This window comes from Chlamydotis macqueenii, chromosome 11 (assembly GCF_036417535.1).
Source record: "Chlamydotis macqueenii isolate bChlMac1 chromosome 11, bChlMac1.mat, whole genome shotgun sequence".
Lineage (NCBI taxonomy): Eukaryota > Metazoa > Chordata > Aves > Otidiformes > Otididae > Chlamydotis > Chlamydotis macqueenii.
The window spans coordinates 1,287,062-1,304,899 of record NC_141566.1 but is presented as its reverse complement, the minus strand read 5'-3'; the positions used below and the strand labels follow the sequence as shown (position 1 = coordinate 1,304,899).

General features: G+C 56.6%; 1 protein-coding gene across 2 annotated transcripts in view; it reads right to left on the bottom strand.

The window, feature by feature from the left end:
* Positions 1-17,838, bottom strand: part of SPRY3 (sprouty RTK signaling antagonist 3) — a 59,152-nt gene that overhangs the window by 9,709 nt on the left and 31,605 nt on the right. For both annotated transcript variants that reach the window (XM_086756590.1, XM_086756589.1), the window contains exon 3: positions 3,089-3,180. In XM_086756590.1, coding sequence (XP_086612716.1) covers positions 3,091-3,180 — 90 coding nt within the window. In that variant the 3' untranslated portion in view covers positions 3,089-3,090. The remainder of the gene's footprint in view (positions 1-3,088; positions 3,181-17,838) is intronic.

Here is a 17,838-nt window from a genome sequence, read left to right as displayed (position 1 = left end):
CGCCGCCTGCTCTCTGCCGGCACCCAGTTCACAGCTGGTGCACCAGCAGGGATCCCTGCTTGGCCATATGCTCCTCGTGCCGCTTCGATTACCCCTCGGAGGAGCCGGGGCTCGCACAGCACGGGGAGGGGGGAGGAGGGGGCCAGGGGGAAGGGAGGCGAAGAGGAGGGGAGGAGGGAGATCCCCTCGACGGGTCGGATGCCAAAAAACGGGAGCAGGGATGATGGGTTTGCATCGGAGCAGCTTTGCTCGGGGCCATGGGGGTCACTCCTGGTGCATCCCCAGGGCATCTCGACATACGAGAGCATCCTCCGCAAACAAGAGCATCCCTAGCACACAAGCGCATCCCTGGCATTTCCAAGCTCCCCCGTCAGCCTTCCACTGACACCAGCCTGGGCCGGGTTCAAGCACCCCGCACAGACCAGGAGGCACCCGGGGTGGGGAGCCCCTCCGCATGCTTTGGGAGTGGATCCGGCTCAGTGGCCGGCCAGCACTCAAGCCCTGGTTCCTGGCAATAGGGACCTGTCCCCAGCTGTAAGGGCAGCCAAAATGTGCCCTGTCCTCCTTGAGAAAGCTGATTATTTCCAAACCGAGCCCCTGAAAAAAATCTGTATGTGGGAAATGAAAAATTTTCCACTACTCTTTTCATTTTTATAAAACTACTCTTGTGATTAAACAGAGGTGTTCATGGGAAACACTCCGATTCCTTAAAAATTCCTTTATTTACTGGAAAACCAAGAACCTAAAAATTAGTAGATTTGGACCTCCAGCCCACATTTTTTATTTTCTCACCTCCTTTTAGCTTTCTTCTGAAATTATTTGCCTTTGAGTTTTTAATTACTGAAGAAACGTCGGTTTGCGATTATCGGGTGAAAGTGAAAACTGTCTGGGTTCCCGAGTAGTTCTAACACGGGGTTATTCCCTGCGCCTTGCAACCAGACCGGGGAAAAACCTTCACACCAGCAGAACCGATTGCTCTGGCGCTCGTTAGACAGATCACCCTGGTCCTTTTCCTGCCAAAAATACCCCAGCCCTACACACACAGACACACAATTCGTGTTCCTCTGAACCGGAATCAGGCTCCCTGTGTCCTTAGGAAAACTGGAATCATTTTCCTTTCTTCAGTTTCTGAACAGAATAAAAAAGAAAATCCAAGTGTGCAGGAAAAAAAAAAGAAAGAAAAAAAAAAAAAAAAAAAAAAAGGTTGAACATAACTCACCAGGGGTTGACACGAAGCTTATCAGATAATTTTGACACTCATTGCCTTCATTTCAACTTTTTCCAGCTGCTGGAAATATTTTTGTGATCAGGAAAAGCAGGCTTTGTTTCGAGCAGTCACTATGAAATGAAAAACACGTCAACATGTGACCAAGAAAAGCATCAAACCAGCGCTCGTGGCAGCAGTTCGAGTTGGGAAAGGCTCATCCGGAGGGTTTGGCTTGTCCTTGCTCTGGTCGGGCTGCACCGTTGCTGCCTCCATCGCCGCTCCAGAGCTCATCCAGGTCCCCAGCCCTGGGACGCGCTCCTGGATCCGGGCAAGGTTTGGGCACAACGGGAGTTTCTACAAGGCCAGCTGTGCCTCGATGTTGACGAGGCGGAAGCTCGGTGTGGAGAGAGGTCGTCTGGTGCCAGCGGTGCCAAGCGGAGGCAGCCAGGCTGCGTCCCGAGCCCCCGCGGGTGCACAGCCGTTTCCCGCAACCCCACCTCGCTGCGTCTCTCCTCCCTTGCCCCTGCGGCCGTAACCAGCAGCCACCAGCCAACGCCAAACCCACCCTGGCGTCGCCGAGACCACCCAAGGGCTGGGCCATTTCCCGTTCAGCGGGACGCGGTGGGCTGTGGGCCGGCGCCGAGCTGAGGCAGCCCCGCTGAACCGCACAGGCACCTCGAACCCCGACCCTCCCGGAGTGGGGATGGGAAATTCGTGAAAACAAATCAAGGACTAATTCCAACTGTCAAAGGCGTTCGAGGAAACTGCTTCGCTTCTGGGAGATGCGCAGGCAGAAAAGCTTGCCTGATTAAATGAGTCTGTCGTCCGTCAGCGGCCGAAACTTCCGCGACTTGCTCGGGTGCTGTCCCTGCTGTCCCAGAGACCCCTCCTCACCCTCCAGCCCCCCACCCAGCGCCCCTCGAGCCCTGCTCCCCCTCCTTTCGCACCAGCAAGAGGAGGAGAAGCCCAGCGCGACGCTCCGCGACCGCGAGGATGGTGTGGTCCGAGTGGACCGCTGCGGAGGGGTCGGGCCAGCGCCAACCTCCGCGGGTGGGAAACGAGGTGATTTCAGCCCGGAGCCCCTCTGCGGACGACCGCGGCCCACAAGCGCGTGGCAGCAGCTGTACGGCATGGGCTGGTTTTGTTCTGCGGACAAAGGGAGGGTCCAGCCGAAAGTGCACTTGGGCAGCGGCTCGGTTGGGCTCTCCAGGCAGTGAGTGCCCGTCGGCGAGGACGAGGCCAGGCGGCAGCCCTCGCAAGGCTATCCGGTGACAGGGGCACGTGTTTGTCCGCGCTCCTTGGGGAAAGCAGCCATCTAAAGCGGGGAAAGGTTATCCCCGTCGGCAGGTTTCTCCCCTTTCAGAGGAGACAAAGCTGTCTGTGCTTTCACAGCGCCTTTTGGCATCTCCTGGGGAACGGGATCAAAGCAGCCCCGTCTCTCAGGTGCTGTACTCGCACTGCGCTTACCCACTTCCCGTTTTAACCCCATGTTTCTGGTCCTAGATGGCACCAGCACTCCCAGTGCACTCCCTGGCCCCAGCTGTGGTCATCCTTGTAGCGATCGTGTGAAGACCCCGGGGGTGACTGCCCACCCAGACGACGCTGGCACGGGAGCCTGGAGGACCTCACATGCTGTGCCAGGACAGCTTGCTTCACTGAAAAGCAACGCGTGGTTTGGCAGAAAACCATCTGATTCAGGCTCTATCCTTGTTGATGGAATGGACAAGTTCCTTCTGAGCTGCCTTGTCCAGCAACCACGTGATGGCAACCAGAAGCCTCATGGCGGGTGAGGCCGGCTTCGGCCAGGTGTCTACAGCCACCTCCATGACAGCAGTAGGTGCTTGGGCCTGGCCACACGACAGACATAGATTTCTGACTTACCGTCAAAACAGCAAGAACGATAGAGTGTCAGAACATCTTCGGATCCCCTGAGATCTTCCACAGCCACAGGAGAGGGAAGCATCTAACAAGCCCTACAGGAGAGACATGATGGGGGGAACATCTGAGTGGGATGGTTTATTTGACCTTCATGCATAAATCTTCATGGTCCTTTCTGACAGGCAGAATTCTTCCAGGCAGGACGCGGAGGACTCAGGGGAGGAAAGGGTTAAGAGCCCTCCAGGCCATGGGCTGACCCACAGACCTTCCCATATTGTCCCTTTCCTCATCCCCTGCCACGGGGGAGATTAGCAGCCAGCAGATTAACCTGGTCTGCGCCCCGCAGGCACTTTGGGGATGAAGGGCAGGGGAGAGAGAGACTGATCTTCGAATTCCAAAATGCTTGGATGTCAGGGTAGGACAGGCAGAAAAGGGCTGGAGGGAGAGCGAGCCCAGAGGCCTGGAAGGGGAAAGGACGCGCGGGGATGGCGGAGCTCTACCATGAGCAAAATCCTGACCTCAGGCTATTCTGGGAGTCAGAGCTCTCCACTCCCGTGAGACCTCTTCCCCTTGGCCAGGAACAATTCCACATCCACACAGCGGTGCGTCCAATCTCACGGCTCGAGTCCGGTGGCTAAGACATCGCCACTTCAGTCCTTATTCTTGTGAACTGTCAAGCGACAGATGCGAAACCAAGCAGATCTCTGAGGAACGTGCATCCCCACGACCTCCCGCAATGTGGGGGGGTTCAGAAATTATTTTAAGGGCTCACAATTCCTGCATGAACCGTACAACGGGCTGAACAGCAGAGCTGCACGAACCTTTCACAATAGCTTTAAATTCTGCATGTTTCTATTCTTTAAACAGAAATTTATAATGAATCATGTAATAAACAGTCATACTTCCTGCAACATCTTCCCAGTTTGACAAGCTGAGTGAAATTTGCAGTCACCTCCAGACAGGGGGAAAAAATTCCAGGTTGCCTTGCAATTTGGTTTTCACAGAACCTTATTATAGACTCTTAAGGTTGGAAGAGACCTCCCAGATCATAAAGTCCAAACGTCAACCAGTCAGCCAGTTTTGATTTCAAATTCAAGTCCAACCATCAACCAGTTTTTACTTCAAACCCAAGGAAAAACCTCCACACCTCCTAGCTCAGACAGCTCTTCCCCAAAACCCACCCAAAAAAAGCAGCAGCATCACCGTGGCCATCATCCACCACAGGATTCACCTCCGCTCAGCCAGGCTGGAGGGAACCAGTTGGAGGGAAATCGATGGACGTGGAACTGAATGAGCCGGTACTGATGGGAGAAGCTGTCAAGCTTCATATCCACCCATCAGTTCCAGGCGCAGTCACCACAACGCATGAGTGCTGCTGAGCTGGCGCTAGCACGCGGCTTTCAGAGGGTTTTAGGAGAACACCCATGGTGTGAAGGTGGATAAAACACCCGGGCGTCGCTCGCAGCCTGGGACTGAATCAGTTTGAGAAGGGGCAGGGCCCTGCTGATGGCCCCCTCCGTGGCAGGGCTGCGGTCAGCACAATTCATTGCTGTCACCCCAGGAGCTGCAGGAGCCACGAGGCAAGAGGAGCCGCGCAAGGACGATATTGAGGATTACCTCGCGCTGCCCTCCATCCGAGCCATGAGCGCAAATTCGGCCGTGCCTCACCCGGCAAAGAACCTTTACTCCCAGGTCCTGCTTCTCTTGCGCATCTCAATGCGTTTAAGCCGAAATCCTGTTTCATCGATCAAGGCCTGAAATCGATGGGCGTCGGAGCGCTAAGACACCATCCAACTAAAGATAATACAAACAGCAATAAAATAGCACCATTGATTTTAAAATTCGCCATCTACGGCTTTATAAAGTATTCATTAAACGTCTATTAGGATAAATTGAAAGCATTAGGAGCATGGGCAACCGGTTATGCAGATTTGCGAGAGTTTTTGGTTAATTTATAAATGCTACATCCACATGGATAGAGAAGTAGACACTGACAATAATTATCCCGATCCGTTGTGTTATTCTCTATACAACTCCAAGTTGCGAAAATCACGCTATTGGAGATAGAAGGGGATCCGTTTCCTTCTCCCCTCTATCTGCGGGAGGTCAACGAGCCAAGGAAGCCTGAATTTTTCATCTGTTAGAGGGAACAAAGAGACATTCAGCCCACACTTTGCGTGGCGCGGGGAGGACGGCACCACCTTGTTAGAAAGGCCCTGATGCTGGCTGATTACACGCCCGTTGATACGGTGGCGAGGGTCACGCTTCTCGAGCACATGGCGAGCTGTATCGCTTTCACCCCTCGCGAGGAGCCGCTGCTCCGCTAGCAGCGGGGTGCGCATCGGCTGTCGAGGAGGACGGCAACCCACGCGCCTTTAACGGTTGTCAGTCCGCCGCCGAGCGGGGACGGGGTCGTTACTCAACGGCAGAGAGAGAGGGCTACGGGAAAATGGCGTCGTAAAACATACATGAGGGTCTGCTCTCTGCCGGTGACGCAATTATTACTCACTGCTGTCCTGGGCTGCCTGTGGCACAGCCACAGGTGGGATTCCCCCTTTGTAACGTCAGCCCAAACCCGCTGCCTGGGCTTCCTCTATCCACAGAGCGCCGTCGGAGCACAACTCGTGCCCAGCCGGGGCACTGTGATGAATCCTCGCTCCAGCAGCCGCGGAGGGAGACACAGGCATCGCTGCGCGGGGTGTGCAGGCGATGACGGATGTCGAGGTGGCCCTGCCACAAAAGTGTCACCAGCCGTGGCCGGGAGCCGCTCCACGAGCGGGAGCATCAGCCATACTCTCCTGTACAAACCAACTGAAGGGCAAAGGGACCATTGAGACGCCTGGCTCCGGGAGGCAAAGAGGGGATCTCCATCCTCGGGCCGGCTGTGTTTGGTGCCGAAGCCCTCAGCTTTACTTGAGGCTCAAACCACCTGTAATTAATAATTAGTTATTAAGCACAAATATCCTGTGCTGGTTGGTTACCAGGCCCCGCAAAGTACGTGCGTGTATCTACAGAGCATCGTCTTCCTCATTGCAGCCTCCAGAGCGTTTGAAACGTCTTGGATGGGGGCAAAGGGAGGGGACAAATAAAAGCCTCCCTCCTGCGATGGAGTGGTTTCAGACAGCAGCATCCTCTGTGCCATGCAAGACCCCTGCCAGAGGCGTTTTTCAGGGAGCCACGGGCCGAAATGCCCGAGATGCAGCCGTGGGAGAGTGAGCCTGGAGTCCTGGGTGTCCTCCTAAGTCTGCTTTCAGGGGAGACTCAGCCTCCCCGTGACCCAGTTTCCCCACTGCAAACCACAGAGGAAATCTCCTCCCCGGTGGCTGGATGTTACGGGGGTGAGTAACGCTGAGGAAGCCCAGAATGCTCCCCTTCCCTCGACGTCCGTGCGTTTCCTTGCCTCCCCTCCCACTGAATGCTCTGAAAATACCTGGTTCTGTTGCTTTGTGAATTATTAGAGGCATTTACCATAGGCCCTCTCATTAATTATTCACAGCTGTTTTGTTCTGGGGCTCAGATGTAATTAATGGCTCAATTAATATTTAAATATTAACTATTTTTAAAAACCCAAGACATCTCTGTTAAGCACGTCCATTGAGAAATAAAGCTCAGGGCGAGCGAGGCACGGGCAGGGAAGCTGAGCGGCGCCGCACGGACAACACCGTCCTTCCACGGGCACAGGTCCAGGCGGGAAGATGGGTTAAAGGCGGGGATTTCTCCCTGGACCCCACGATCTAGAGGCTCCTGATCTCCCCAGGGTTTTGGATCTCCAGCAGCGTTTAAAATCTTGCAAAGCCGGCGATCCCGCTGGCATTTCCATCCCCTTCTCCTGCTCCACATCCCAGCCTCCCGTGGAAAGAGAGATGGAGGAAAACGAAAAGTGAAAGACGCACCAGGCCCAAAGCCGGGATGGCATAACAGGGGAATGATGAGATGTTACTCCACCAACGGAGACCCCCATCCCACGCGGTGCGGAGGTCTGAGGCTTTCCGACGCCTGTGCCGCTCGGGACGGGTAACTCTACAGGTGCGCTGGTGAGAAACGCAGAGCCGTGCGGGAACTTGAATTCCTGCTTGGTGGAAAAGGCTAAGATTGGGGGTTCCTGGAAAAACGGTGTTTGGGCAAAGGGAGCGGGGGAGGCTGGCTTGACATTCGGGTTGAATGGGGTATTCCAGTTTGACAGCACTACAACGCGTGTGTTTTTACTGGGCTTAAAAAAAAGGAAGAAAAATTTAAAGGCAATGTAAGTGTAATGAATTAGAACAGAGATGATGTGGGAACAAAATACAAATATTACATTCTAACTGTGATAAAGCAGAACTCTATTGCCATCAGCGCTGCTCGTTTTCATTTGTCTGTTTGCTTCCAAACTGAAATTTCATCCACACAGATTCATCCCGCCAGCCCCGAGCTCAGTTTCAGTGCTGACAAAACAACGTTTCCCACAAAAGACACAACCCAGGGGGAATTTTTTCCCTGGGGAACACTGCAGAAGTATTTCCTCTCCCTCTGCCCTGAACGTTTCTCATTCACCAAACATCCCCGGGCCCTCGGCGCTGACAGCCGGGCGACTTGAGCGACGCCCTGAGCAAACAGCCGCGGCCAAGAGCGTGTGTGCAGCTCCCTGCTCCCAGACCCAGCGCCTCCGGGCGCTGGGGTTTGTCCCACTGATGGGATTTTTCCCCCGTCTACCCATTAGGGTCAGACCCATCTCCCACGGTCCGATGCGGCGCGAGGTTGCCCACACGTCAGCGGCGCGCGCGGGAAGGCGCTGGTCTCACCCGCTCGCCCCTCTGCCAGGAATGGGTGGGACGGGTTTCGCTCGCGCTATATAAAGCATTACTGGAGCCAGGCACCCGCGGGTGGCTTCCGCCAGCCTTCTGCTCGCATCCCCGTAATTGGCGGCGGGTGATTTACAGCAGCGCCCACCCCGCACAGGCACTGAGGCCCACCTCGCCCAGGCAGGCGCAAGGCCGGGTCGGCTCAGCTCCACGCGCCGAGGCGGAGGGTTGAATAATAGATGGCTGGTGCTTTGTGAAGGTCCCGTAACCCGATCTCCGTCGCAGGGACACATGGACAGAAACGGAGCGGGGAAGCCACCCGATAATGCGAGCTGCCGCCACCCGATACGCGTCCCTCGAGCACGATCTGGTGCTGGGCCAATAGGCGTCCATTGGGGAGGAAATGAGAGCCTGGTTTCGTAGGGACCGGCTGACTCTGGCCTTCCCCCCCTCCCTCCACCAGCTCTGGTAGTGCGGTAGGCGATGGGCAGATGCTGCGGCAGCCATCCGCTTGCACCCTGCCCTTTCCAGTTCCCCCAGCCAACACCCCTGTGCTCTCCAGATGGAAGGCGATGGGCTTCCTTGAATCGGTGCTGCACGTCCCGTGGGGGAATGAGGCACCCGGACCTCCACAGTGGGGCTGCGACCACCTCCAGAGCTGTTATGCCGTACGGCTCCTGCTGAAGGGTTGCGCTGGCCTTTCCCTGTTTGGCATCGCTCCTCCCAGAGAGCATCCAGGCGGCTTGCGACAAAACCCCAGCTCCCATCCAAGGCTTGCAGAAAGCCGTCTCTGCTCTTTCGGCTTAGTGCTGCTCAATAACACCGAGCACAGCTCTCAGCAGCAGGGAATTCACCGGTGCTGCTTTCCTCTTGTAACAGACCCCAAACCCCCGAGCAGGCTCTTCTCCCTCCTCTCCTCCAGCCACGTGCTGGAAGGCGCTGCACTCCAGCCCACTCCAGCCGTGTGGATTTCCATCGGCCGGCTCGCTCGGGGGCAGTACGCCGCCTGCCGCGCTCGCCACCTTGCTGGCAATTCCCCGCGCGGGGCGATCAGCGCATAGAGCTGTTCTCCCATCCCCAGGCCTGACAGCCGGCGGCTCGCACGCCTCAGCCCGCGCTTGAAAAGCCTCGGTGGGGCAGGTTCGCCGGAGGCGGTGGCGGGTGCCGTTCCCAGCACGCACGCGATGGCCCCATCCCAGCCCCGGCTGCAGGCAACGCAGTCCAGCGCCAGACGCAGGGCGGCACACGGGCCGCGGCTGCGGTGCGAGCGCCTGGGGGTCACCAGAGCCAGAGTCAGCTGTCAGGCTGAGCCGCCCATCGCCATCACCCACCCCGGCTGCTCGCAGCCCAGGGGCCAGACGCTGATGGCGGGGGTGAAACGGGGCCAGGGGAACACGAGGGGTGGAAGCGCGGCTGGAGCTCAGGGGTTTTTTTGGGTGGGGTGACACAGCAGGGAGGCAGCACCTGGCTCACGTGCAGCTCCAGCCTCAGCCTGTGTGAACAGGTACAGCGAAACCCACTGAGTCACATGGAAGGGAGGGGAATCTGCTTGGATATGCGGGAAGGCTGGATTCCCCACCCCCAACCTGGGGCAAAAAAGATGTTCCTATGTAAAGGTGCCGCGTCCTGCCTCCGCACAAAACATCGTCTTTCATCCGGCAGTTCCCTGCGCTCCAGCTTTAACCTGTTTTCAGCTTTTCGTTTCCCAGTTAAGGACTGTTTAAGAACCAGATCACTATTTTAAAACAAAATAAACCAAGCTCCCCTCTAAATCAAGGCTTTTTAACATTTTCTAATTGCTTCCCCACTTTTCCTTCTCTTTGAACTTGACTTGCGTCTCATGAACCAGTTTCAGGTCTGTTTGAGTGAAGATGTTCGTGAAATCCAAGTCAAGCGAGAGCTTCGCATAAAACAGGCTTGGAGAGGAAAAAGAAAAGCGTGGTTTGAAGCACGATTCTGTGTCTTATTCCACTAAAAAGGCTTGGAGAGGAAAAAGAAAGAAAAGCGCTGCTTGAAGCACAATTCTTTGTGTCTCATTCCACTAAAGAGTTCCGCAATATTCTGTAAAGATGCAGATACGTTTGGTTTGGGGGTGTTACTGAAAGACTCATTAAAGCTGATTATTTCTTGAGTTGAAGTAGGAGATTTCTTACCGACCTTATTTCTCATGCTCCGAAAGAAAACCCCAAAAGTCTCCCTGCTCGCTGCGGCTCTGGAGTAAAGCCTTGGAAGCTGAATCTGGGGAATCTCAGGGATTCAAGATCTCCAGTTTTCCACCTCTGCTCACCGCCTGAACAGCCCGTCCCGGGGCAGGCAGCAGCCGAGACAGAAAACGCACCAGAGGGGCATCGCGGGGACCAGCCTGCTGTGCTGGTGACACTGGGAGATGAGTAAATGCACAGGGTTTGTAGGGCATCTGCTGGGCTGGGAACACCAAATCCGTGCTGGAGGTACAATTTCCGTGGGTTGGGCGGACACAGCACACACCCCGGGGGTCCCCAAAGGTGGGAAGCAATGAGCTGAGCACCAGCGAGTCCACGGGCGGTTGTCCATGGCTGGGAGAGAGGAGGAAGAGGAGGAAGGAGGGAGGATTCCCAGGACACCCCTCCTTGTCCGCACACCGCTCCCAGCTGCTCCCCGGCCCGTCTCCATAACGTGAGCTGACACGGCTCCTGGGAGCAGACGTGGGACTGACCACCCTCCCTTCAGGCCCCCTAATTGGAGTTCACTTTTGCCCTGGCAGCGACTCCATTACCGGGGAACCCCGCGGCGGGGCAGGGTGAAGCGGGGTCTCCCCTACCGCCTCGCACCAGACTTTCTCCCGTCCCTTCCCCTCCCCATCAGCTGCTCCCTGACTGGTAAAATGTTTACACTCCACGCGGACCCGCAAATCAATTAGAGGCACACTGAGCTGACATATGGCCGCGCCAAGCCCCTCGCCCCGACGGACGCAGCCAGCGGGAATTAAAGACCTGGGCTGGAGCCCCCGTGCCCCACCCGCACAGACATCTCTGGTTTTTAATGACCCCGTGAATCAGTTCTGCTCAAGGGGGGTGAGGGCCAGGGCCGTTCTCCGCTGACATTTATGACCAGCGCTCACCGAGTGCTCTGTCTCTCCCTGCGGGAGCAGAGGGCCAGCAGTGGGTTGGGAGCACAGCAAGGGTGGGGTGGTGGGCAGGCAGGGTGAGAAGGAAGGTGGGAGGGGGCAGACTGGGGGGATGGCAGCAAAAAGACAAACAAAAAAAAAACAAACAAAAAACAAACCACAAAACATGGAGACCACCACGCTGGCCACAGGCTCTGATGCAAATCCCAAGTGATGCAGCTCATCCTGAATATGCACGCCACAAAACCCTGCAGCCCGCCCGGGTCGGGCTCCACGCAGACAAGGTTCACTCCTGTCCCCCAGCCCTCTGGTCGCGTTCCCCACACCCAGCTTCCCCAGGGTGAGGGGATGCGAGCCCGTGGTTACTCATCGCTCTGCATCCCTGTGCAGCCGCCCGGGGTGGGAGCGGAGACACTGCAGTGATACAGGGAGAGGGGTCAGCGGCTTGGCCTGAATTCAGGCTGGATGCAGTTTCCAGAGCTCCTGTCTGAATTTTTTTTTTCCTTCTTCCCTGAATATTTGCTCTGCATCCCCTGCAACCCTCTGTGAGGCTCAGCAAACTCAAGCCTAGCTGCACTACGGATCGAGTCCCCCCTGTGTCACCCGACATGGCCGTGCGTCCCACTGCCGCTGTCCCCGTATGGCAGACTCTGCCGTCCCACCCCACCCACGCTGCCGTCTGACCCGTCCAGCCTTGCAGAAGTGGCAGGTGCAGAACATTTCACTCCCCCTACGCTGTCCCTCCCTTACCACACAACACGGCATTCCCCATCCCGGATACAGCCCCTCAGTCGTTGGGAAAGCTGGATGTGGGGAACGCTGTCACATCGTTCCATTGGGCGAGCACAAACCCTGGGACGCAACAGGCTGCTCCCAAACCCATCGCTCCCTCCGCGAAGATTTGCTGCCGGAGATACAGAGACGCAGCACCCGTGCTGCCTCCAACCCTTCACGGGAAGCCCACCCGTGCCCAACGCTTCCCGTGGGGATTTCCACGCCCAGCCAGCCCCGTGCTGGGCAGAGCCACCCTCTTGGTGTCTTCGGGACTGGGAAGGGGAGGCCACCGCCGTGGCCATCGGCAGCCGCTGACGCACCACCCCATCTAGTGGCAAAGGGCGACCAGAGGGATCTCTGCGGGCCCACCAGCGCAGGAGTGATCGATGGACGGCTGCCCATCGCTGAGTATTTTTAGCGCGCTATGATATAGATCCCCCGGCCGTGGCCGAGCCCCTCTCCGCTTCCTTCCCACATGACGAGGATGCCGCTGCAGCCGGGCTGACGAGAGGCCGGTTTCCGTTACACCACGAGGAACCGCATGGACGGGGCTGGCCCGCGATGCGCGGCAGCGCAGAGAGCCGGGCGCTTTGGTAGTTCCAGTAAAGGCACAACAGTTTAAGTGGAAATGACTGGTATTGATCCTGGCAGGCAGATACCAGCAGAAGTAAAAATAAGCTGCTCTCAATTAACCCGCATTGATCTGAATTAAAAGAAAAATGGATCAGCCCTAAATAAAATACTAGCCTCTCGAGTCAGCGAGGCTGGCGGTGGGCGGCTTTGGAGCAGAACCAGGGGTTTGGCTGGAGAGAGGAAATGCCTGGTTCTAAAGTGCAGCTCTGGTTAGAACAGCGGTGGCACCAGACTGGATGTTCCGCGTATTTATCCCCGCCCTACTCTGTGGATGACGTCCCTACCACCGGGCCCCTGGTTCGCAGGTAAAAAGAGCTGGTTTTGAGAAGTCTGTCTCCACCTGTCCACCAGACATCCACCCTGTCTCTACACCCCACACCATCCAACACCATGAATTCCACTGTTGCTTCCCTTCCAGGTCCCTCTTCTCTCCCGTTTCTCAAAGCTGAATTTAACTCCATCTCCTGACCCAGAAGCTCCATCACAATAACTCCTCACAGCAGTTGCAGGGATATCAACCGCGAGAGCCCCTCCCTGGGCCATACATAACCTAATAAGTGGAGATACCGACCCCTCCTCCCTCCTTGCTGTCCAGCTCTGCTGTAGCTGTCACCAGTCTTGATGAACCACCACGCTAGGACACAGAAATGGGATTGTCGCTAGTAAGAAATAAAAACTGGGAAAAGTCCAGGGATAAAGATAAAAGACCTGGAAAAAAAAAGGCAGTGGCAAAAAAAAAAAAAGACGAGACCAGAGAGAAGACTGGAGGCAATATGCTTAAATAAGCAAGGTGCTCCTGCAAGGAGAGAGGGAACGGTGCTTGGTGGACAGGAGAAGTCATGGATCTATAGAGCACCCAGCAGCACTGAGGTCAGGCAGCTTCTCTTTGGAACAGGTTGGGAAACTGAGGCCGAGGAAGGAGCCACAGAGAAGGAAAGAGTGGAGAAAATGGAACGTATTCCTCAGAGTCTGCAGCTCCCCGTCTCATGCCGTGAGCTCTGGAACCGACCTGCCTAATGCGCGCTAATGAACCTGCCGCCCGAGCGGCTCGGAGTGAGCGGAGCCGCTCTCCCGGGAAAGGAGAGGAGGGATTTGCGGTGAGGAGAAAGAGCTGGCGTTGCCCCCACGCAGATGGATCTGTGTGCCAAGCCTCACCCCGGGGGAGCTGGAGCATCAGCTCTCCCAGCAGGATTTGTAATGGGGAATAATGAACCCCCAGGCACCGGAGAGGGAGACACAGGCGGGCTCCAAGCCCCCTCGGTGGGCAGAGCACCCAGACTCTGGAAGAGTGAAACTTGGACATACTGACTTTCCAAAATGATCTGTCTTTGTGAGGAAATTCACAGCTCCCTGCAGTTCAAACAGCTAAAACACTCTACTTTCCCCTCCCCAGGCTCCACTGCTCCCCCACAGCCTGCAATCTCACCCATCCATCTTCTTCTGCCACCTCTTTCCTACTAACTTCGGGAGCAGTAGGCTTCTCTCTCTTCTGATTTCATCCAATGAACGCTGAATACAGCTCACAGAGAGATTCAGACCTGGCTTCAGGTGAGCATCCACCCTGCCAAGCTTGACTTCAACTGGGAGCTCTTCCCATGCTGAAGGAGGTTTGGCTGGGGCTGGTGCCTTCAGACAACCTCTGGAGTGGGTTCAGGACAGCCCTTCAAGGGTGCCTTGTTTATTGAGATGGGGTCAACAAGAGGGAAGCCACGGGACAAGGATCTAGCCTCAGGAGTGCCCAGATGGCTGTGAGAAAGAAGAGCAGACATTTGGTCCCACATCTGTTTCTGGAGACCACAAAACCTTTCGGAGTATGTGCGACCTCCAGTAGATGTACGAGACTGCCAACTGATCAGGAGAGCAGGTGGAAGGGTGTCTCTCAGCGGGTGCACGACCTCCAACAGACCACTTTCAGCTTCTACAGCTCACCAAAACAATTTCTGCCTCTGTCTGTTCATGAAGATGGATGGACAGAGAGGTCTGGAACAAGCAGCCCGAAGGGATGGCCGAGCAGGTCCTGCCTCCAAGCCCTTTGGAAGAGGAAGAGCGGCAGTTGAAACCCAGCAGAAGAGAAGCAGTGCTGGGAGGTGGGAGAACGCAGATCTTGCAGAAGGAGCAGTTTCTCAGGGGGCTTACTGAAGACCAGAAGAGGCTGTAACGCCTGCCTGACCTTCACCTCCCGTGCCATTCCCACCAGGAACATGCTGCTTTGTGAGAGAGGAGGGCAAGGAGAGGAGACATCACGAGGAAAGTACCACAGGAGGTAAAACACCTTCTGCAAGAGAAACCCAACGAGGGCAGCGAGCCTGAGGCATCTCACGGAGGCCATGGGCCACCACGCTGCAGACGTGTGGCCAAAGAACTCTCGAGCAATAAGTCTGGGTTACACTGGTTGCTTTTGCTCAAGTACAGACACATCAGCCACGCTCTGACAGCTCTCCAGAGCGCCGGAGGGGGAGGCTGGCAGCAGCGGGTGATGAAGTGTGTGCACATCCGCTTCCCGGCGCTGACTTGCTGCAGCGGGGCTGGAGCAGAACAGGGGCGGTGGGGTTCATCTGGAGGCAAAAATCCTACGTTGAGATGGAATGGAAACCCAGCGAGAGAATTCGCTGCATATCTCCTGACCTGACTGCAGAACGAGAACAGCCTCGAGCTTTTTTTCTCTTAAGCCCGAGCATCAGCGCGGCTTAACCAGCGCCAACAACAGCTGCAGCACAGCGCACAGCTGGGCCACAGCTGTCGGCCCAGCCCTGCAGCTGAAGGCAGCGCATACCAGCGCCCAACAGGTCCCACCCGGCAGGTCTCACAAGATGCTCCATCACGTGGCCCAGCCAGGGGCTCACCGAAGGAGGCAAACCATTGGGTCCCTTCTTAAGGCACCGTGAAGAGAAAACATCCCTGCGCAGACATTTCTTGGCGAAAGGTCTGGTGTCACGGAATAAAGCGCCCATTGGCACGGCCAACCGAACCGGCCCCCCCACCCCATCACTGCTGGAGAAGGCAGGAGCAGACAAACCACCCCTCACCCGCCCAAGGCAGAGCCTCGACGCTTTTCTGTCGACGCGGGCAGTGTAAGGACCTGCTGGGAGCAGCACAGAACCGCTGGTCCACGCTCCACTGGGTTTCCCAGCAGCGCCTGTGTGAAGTTATGATGCCTACTCATCGCAAAGAGACACAGAGTCTCCCTCGCGCTTGGCACCTCACCCTCATTGATTGCCGGCCGGGGTTGGGTGCCAGAAGAGGAGCAGGAGGCGAGGTGAGCCCAACCGCCCAACTTCGGGCTGAGGTACCGCCGCTCCCCCAAGCCGTTGCTGCCACACCACCCGGTCTGCGTCTGTTTCAGGCACCCGTTGTGCTCCCAGGCGCACGCGAAAGGCTGGGAAAAGAGTGGCCCGGCAGCCTGGATACACGGCTGGGACTGGCGGGACCCGGCAGAGAACAGACGGAGAGCAAGGCTGCGAGCAAGCCCCTCCGGAGCAGAGTTTCCTTTTGTCGGTAAAACTGGGAGAAGTTTCCCAAGCAAATCTCTCCACCGTGCACCCAAAGTCTTGCGGAAACTTGCATTTTACCCTGATGCAGCCGAGTCTCGGGAGACCCCGACGGAGGAAGGGAGCGGGTACAAATGCCACTTCCCACAGCAAACACCGCTCCATCCACAGATCGGACAGCAGGGCTGCGCTGCACCCCCCTTCCCTGGCCGCCCCGGGCTGCTTCGATTTGGGCTCCTGGGCTGGGTTTGGAGCCTCTTTTTTTTTTTCTTTTGGAGAGTGCATTTATTAGGGAAGCCCTTTAAGTTTTCCGTTTTGGAAGAACCCCAAATGGGCTTCCCGGCAAAACTAATGTGCAGGCGCTCGGCATTAAGCACTGAGTAATCCTGGAAGCACAGACCTGATGTCTCTGCAGGCAGCAATAAACTTTTCAGCACAATATTGTAACCTCAACTCTTCCTCCTTTAATGGCTTTTCTCCGTGCCATTAGCATCGCGGCAGAACTTCCCGTGCGCGGCACACACGCATGGCCACGCGCAGGCACGCTCGGAGGCGGGCAGGAATTTGCGGGTGGGCTCAGGTGCCTCCGTTTCTCCAGCCTCCTTGGGCGGTGTCGTGGCATCTGCCACCATGCCATTGGTCTTGACCCCAGCACAAGGAGCTCTCGTGTCCCTCAATGGGACCACCTCAGGTCCCCAAAGCAGAAGCTGGGGTAGGGCGGGGAAAGGGTCTGCAAGTTCAACCAATGGTGAAGATACAGGCTGGAAACCAGCGTCCAAACACAAAAGTACAGGAACATTCACAGAGAAGACCCAGCTCAACTCCCCATCTCAATTCCCTGCTGCTCTCCCTACCTGAGGCGGAGAAGGCTGCGGAGGCAGGAGGCTCTGGAGACCCCTTCCTCAGCTGGGCTGGCTCCCTCCGGTCAATTAGCAAGCGCTACCGGGGGGCTTGGACAAAGAGCCAGCGGCAGAACCAAGCACAGATGGATGCACAGAAGAAGGAGACATTTCTGCTGCTCAGCAGCCTGAGGAGCCCCAACGTGAGGCACCCTCAGCTGGGAAGGGCTGGGGGCTGGACCGGCTCTGCTTTTCTCTGATTGCTGGGCATCACCTGGGGCTGGGGGAGATGGCCGTCAGCTGGCCGGCGTTAGCAGAGGGCCGGCGGAGGTCAAATTGGCACGGGTGACCTTGCAGGAAGGAAGATTTTGTGTGACGCTGGGGTGCGGCATCAGTGGCAGAAGCCTGGGAACCTGTGTCAGCAAGTTTCGGCTGTCGGCAATTTTGCTTCTTCACAAAATTAAAGATGTAACACTTTCCTCTGAAAGCAGACAGAGTTTTCTGTCTTCTATCTTAAAAAAAATTTCTAAATTAAAAAAAAAAAAAAGGCATTTTTTCTCCTGGATCTGATTTCCAGGGGCTCTTCCACCCTGTGCAGGACACGCCCCAGTCTCTCCTCCCAGCCTGATTTGGGCTAGAGCAAAACCTCAGTCGAAGTCTTGAATCCCAGCTTTTCCCCAAAGTTTCAGTTCAGGATGAGGGAAGCCTCTCACCAGGACTCTGGGCTCAGAGGAGCAGCCTCAGGATGCCCGGCAGTGAGGTCTTCCAGCCCCCCAGCAGTGGCACTGATGGGGTCCCAGCTCAGCTTACAATGATCCACGCACCGGGACACGGACCTACAGCTTCCCATGAGATTCCCAGGAGCTGGAGGACGGTGGTCCCCTGTGACACACCCTTGGTTTTACGTCACGCTGAATCTCGGAGCATCAAATCCAAACGCGGGTGGGTTGCACCAAGGCGACGAACGGAGCGTGGCTCCCTGGGCTGCAAGGGAACCTGGCAAGAGGGAAGGATGCAGTCAAAGAGGGCACAGGGCGGCGCGCTCGCAGGCGCTGGCGCTGAGCGCATCGTCTCTGGCAAAGAAGGTCACATCGACGAGGGGCCGGCCGAGCGCAACGGGGTGCTCGGGTGT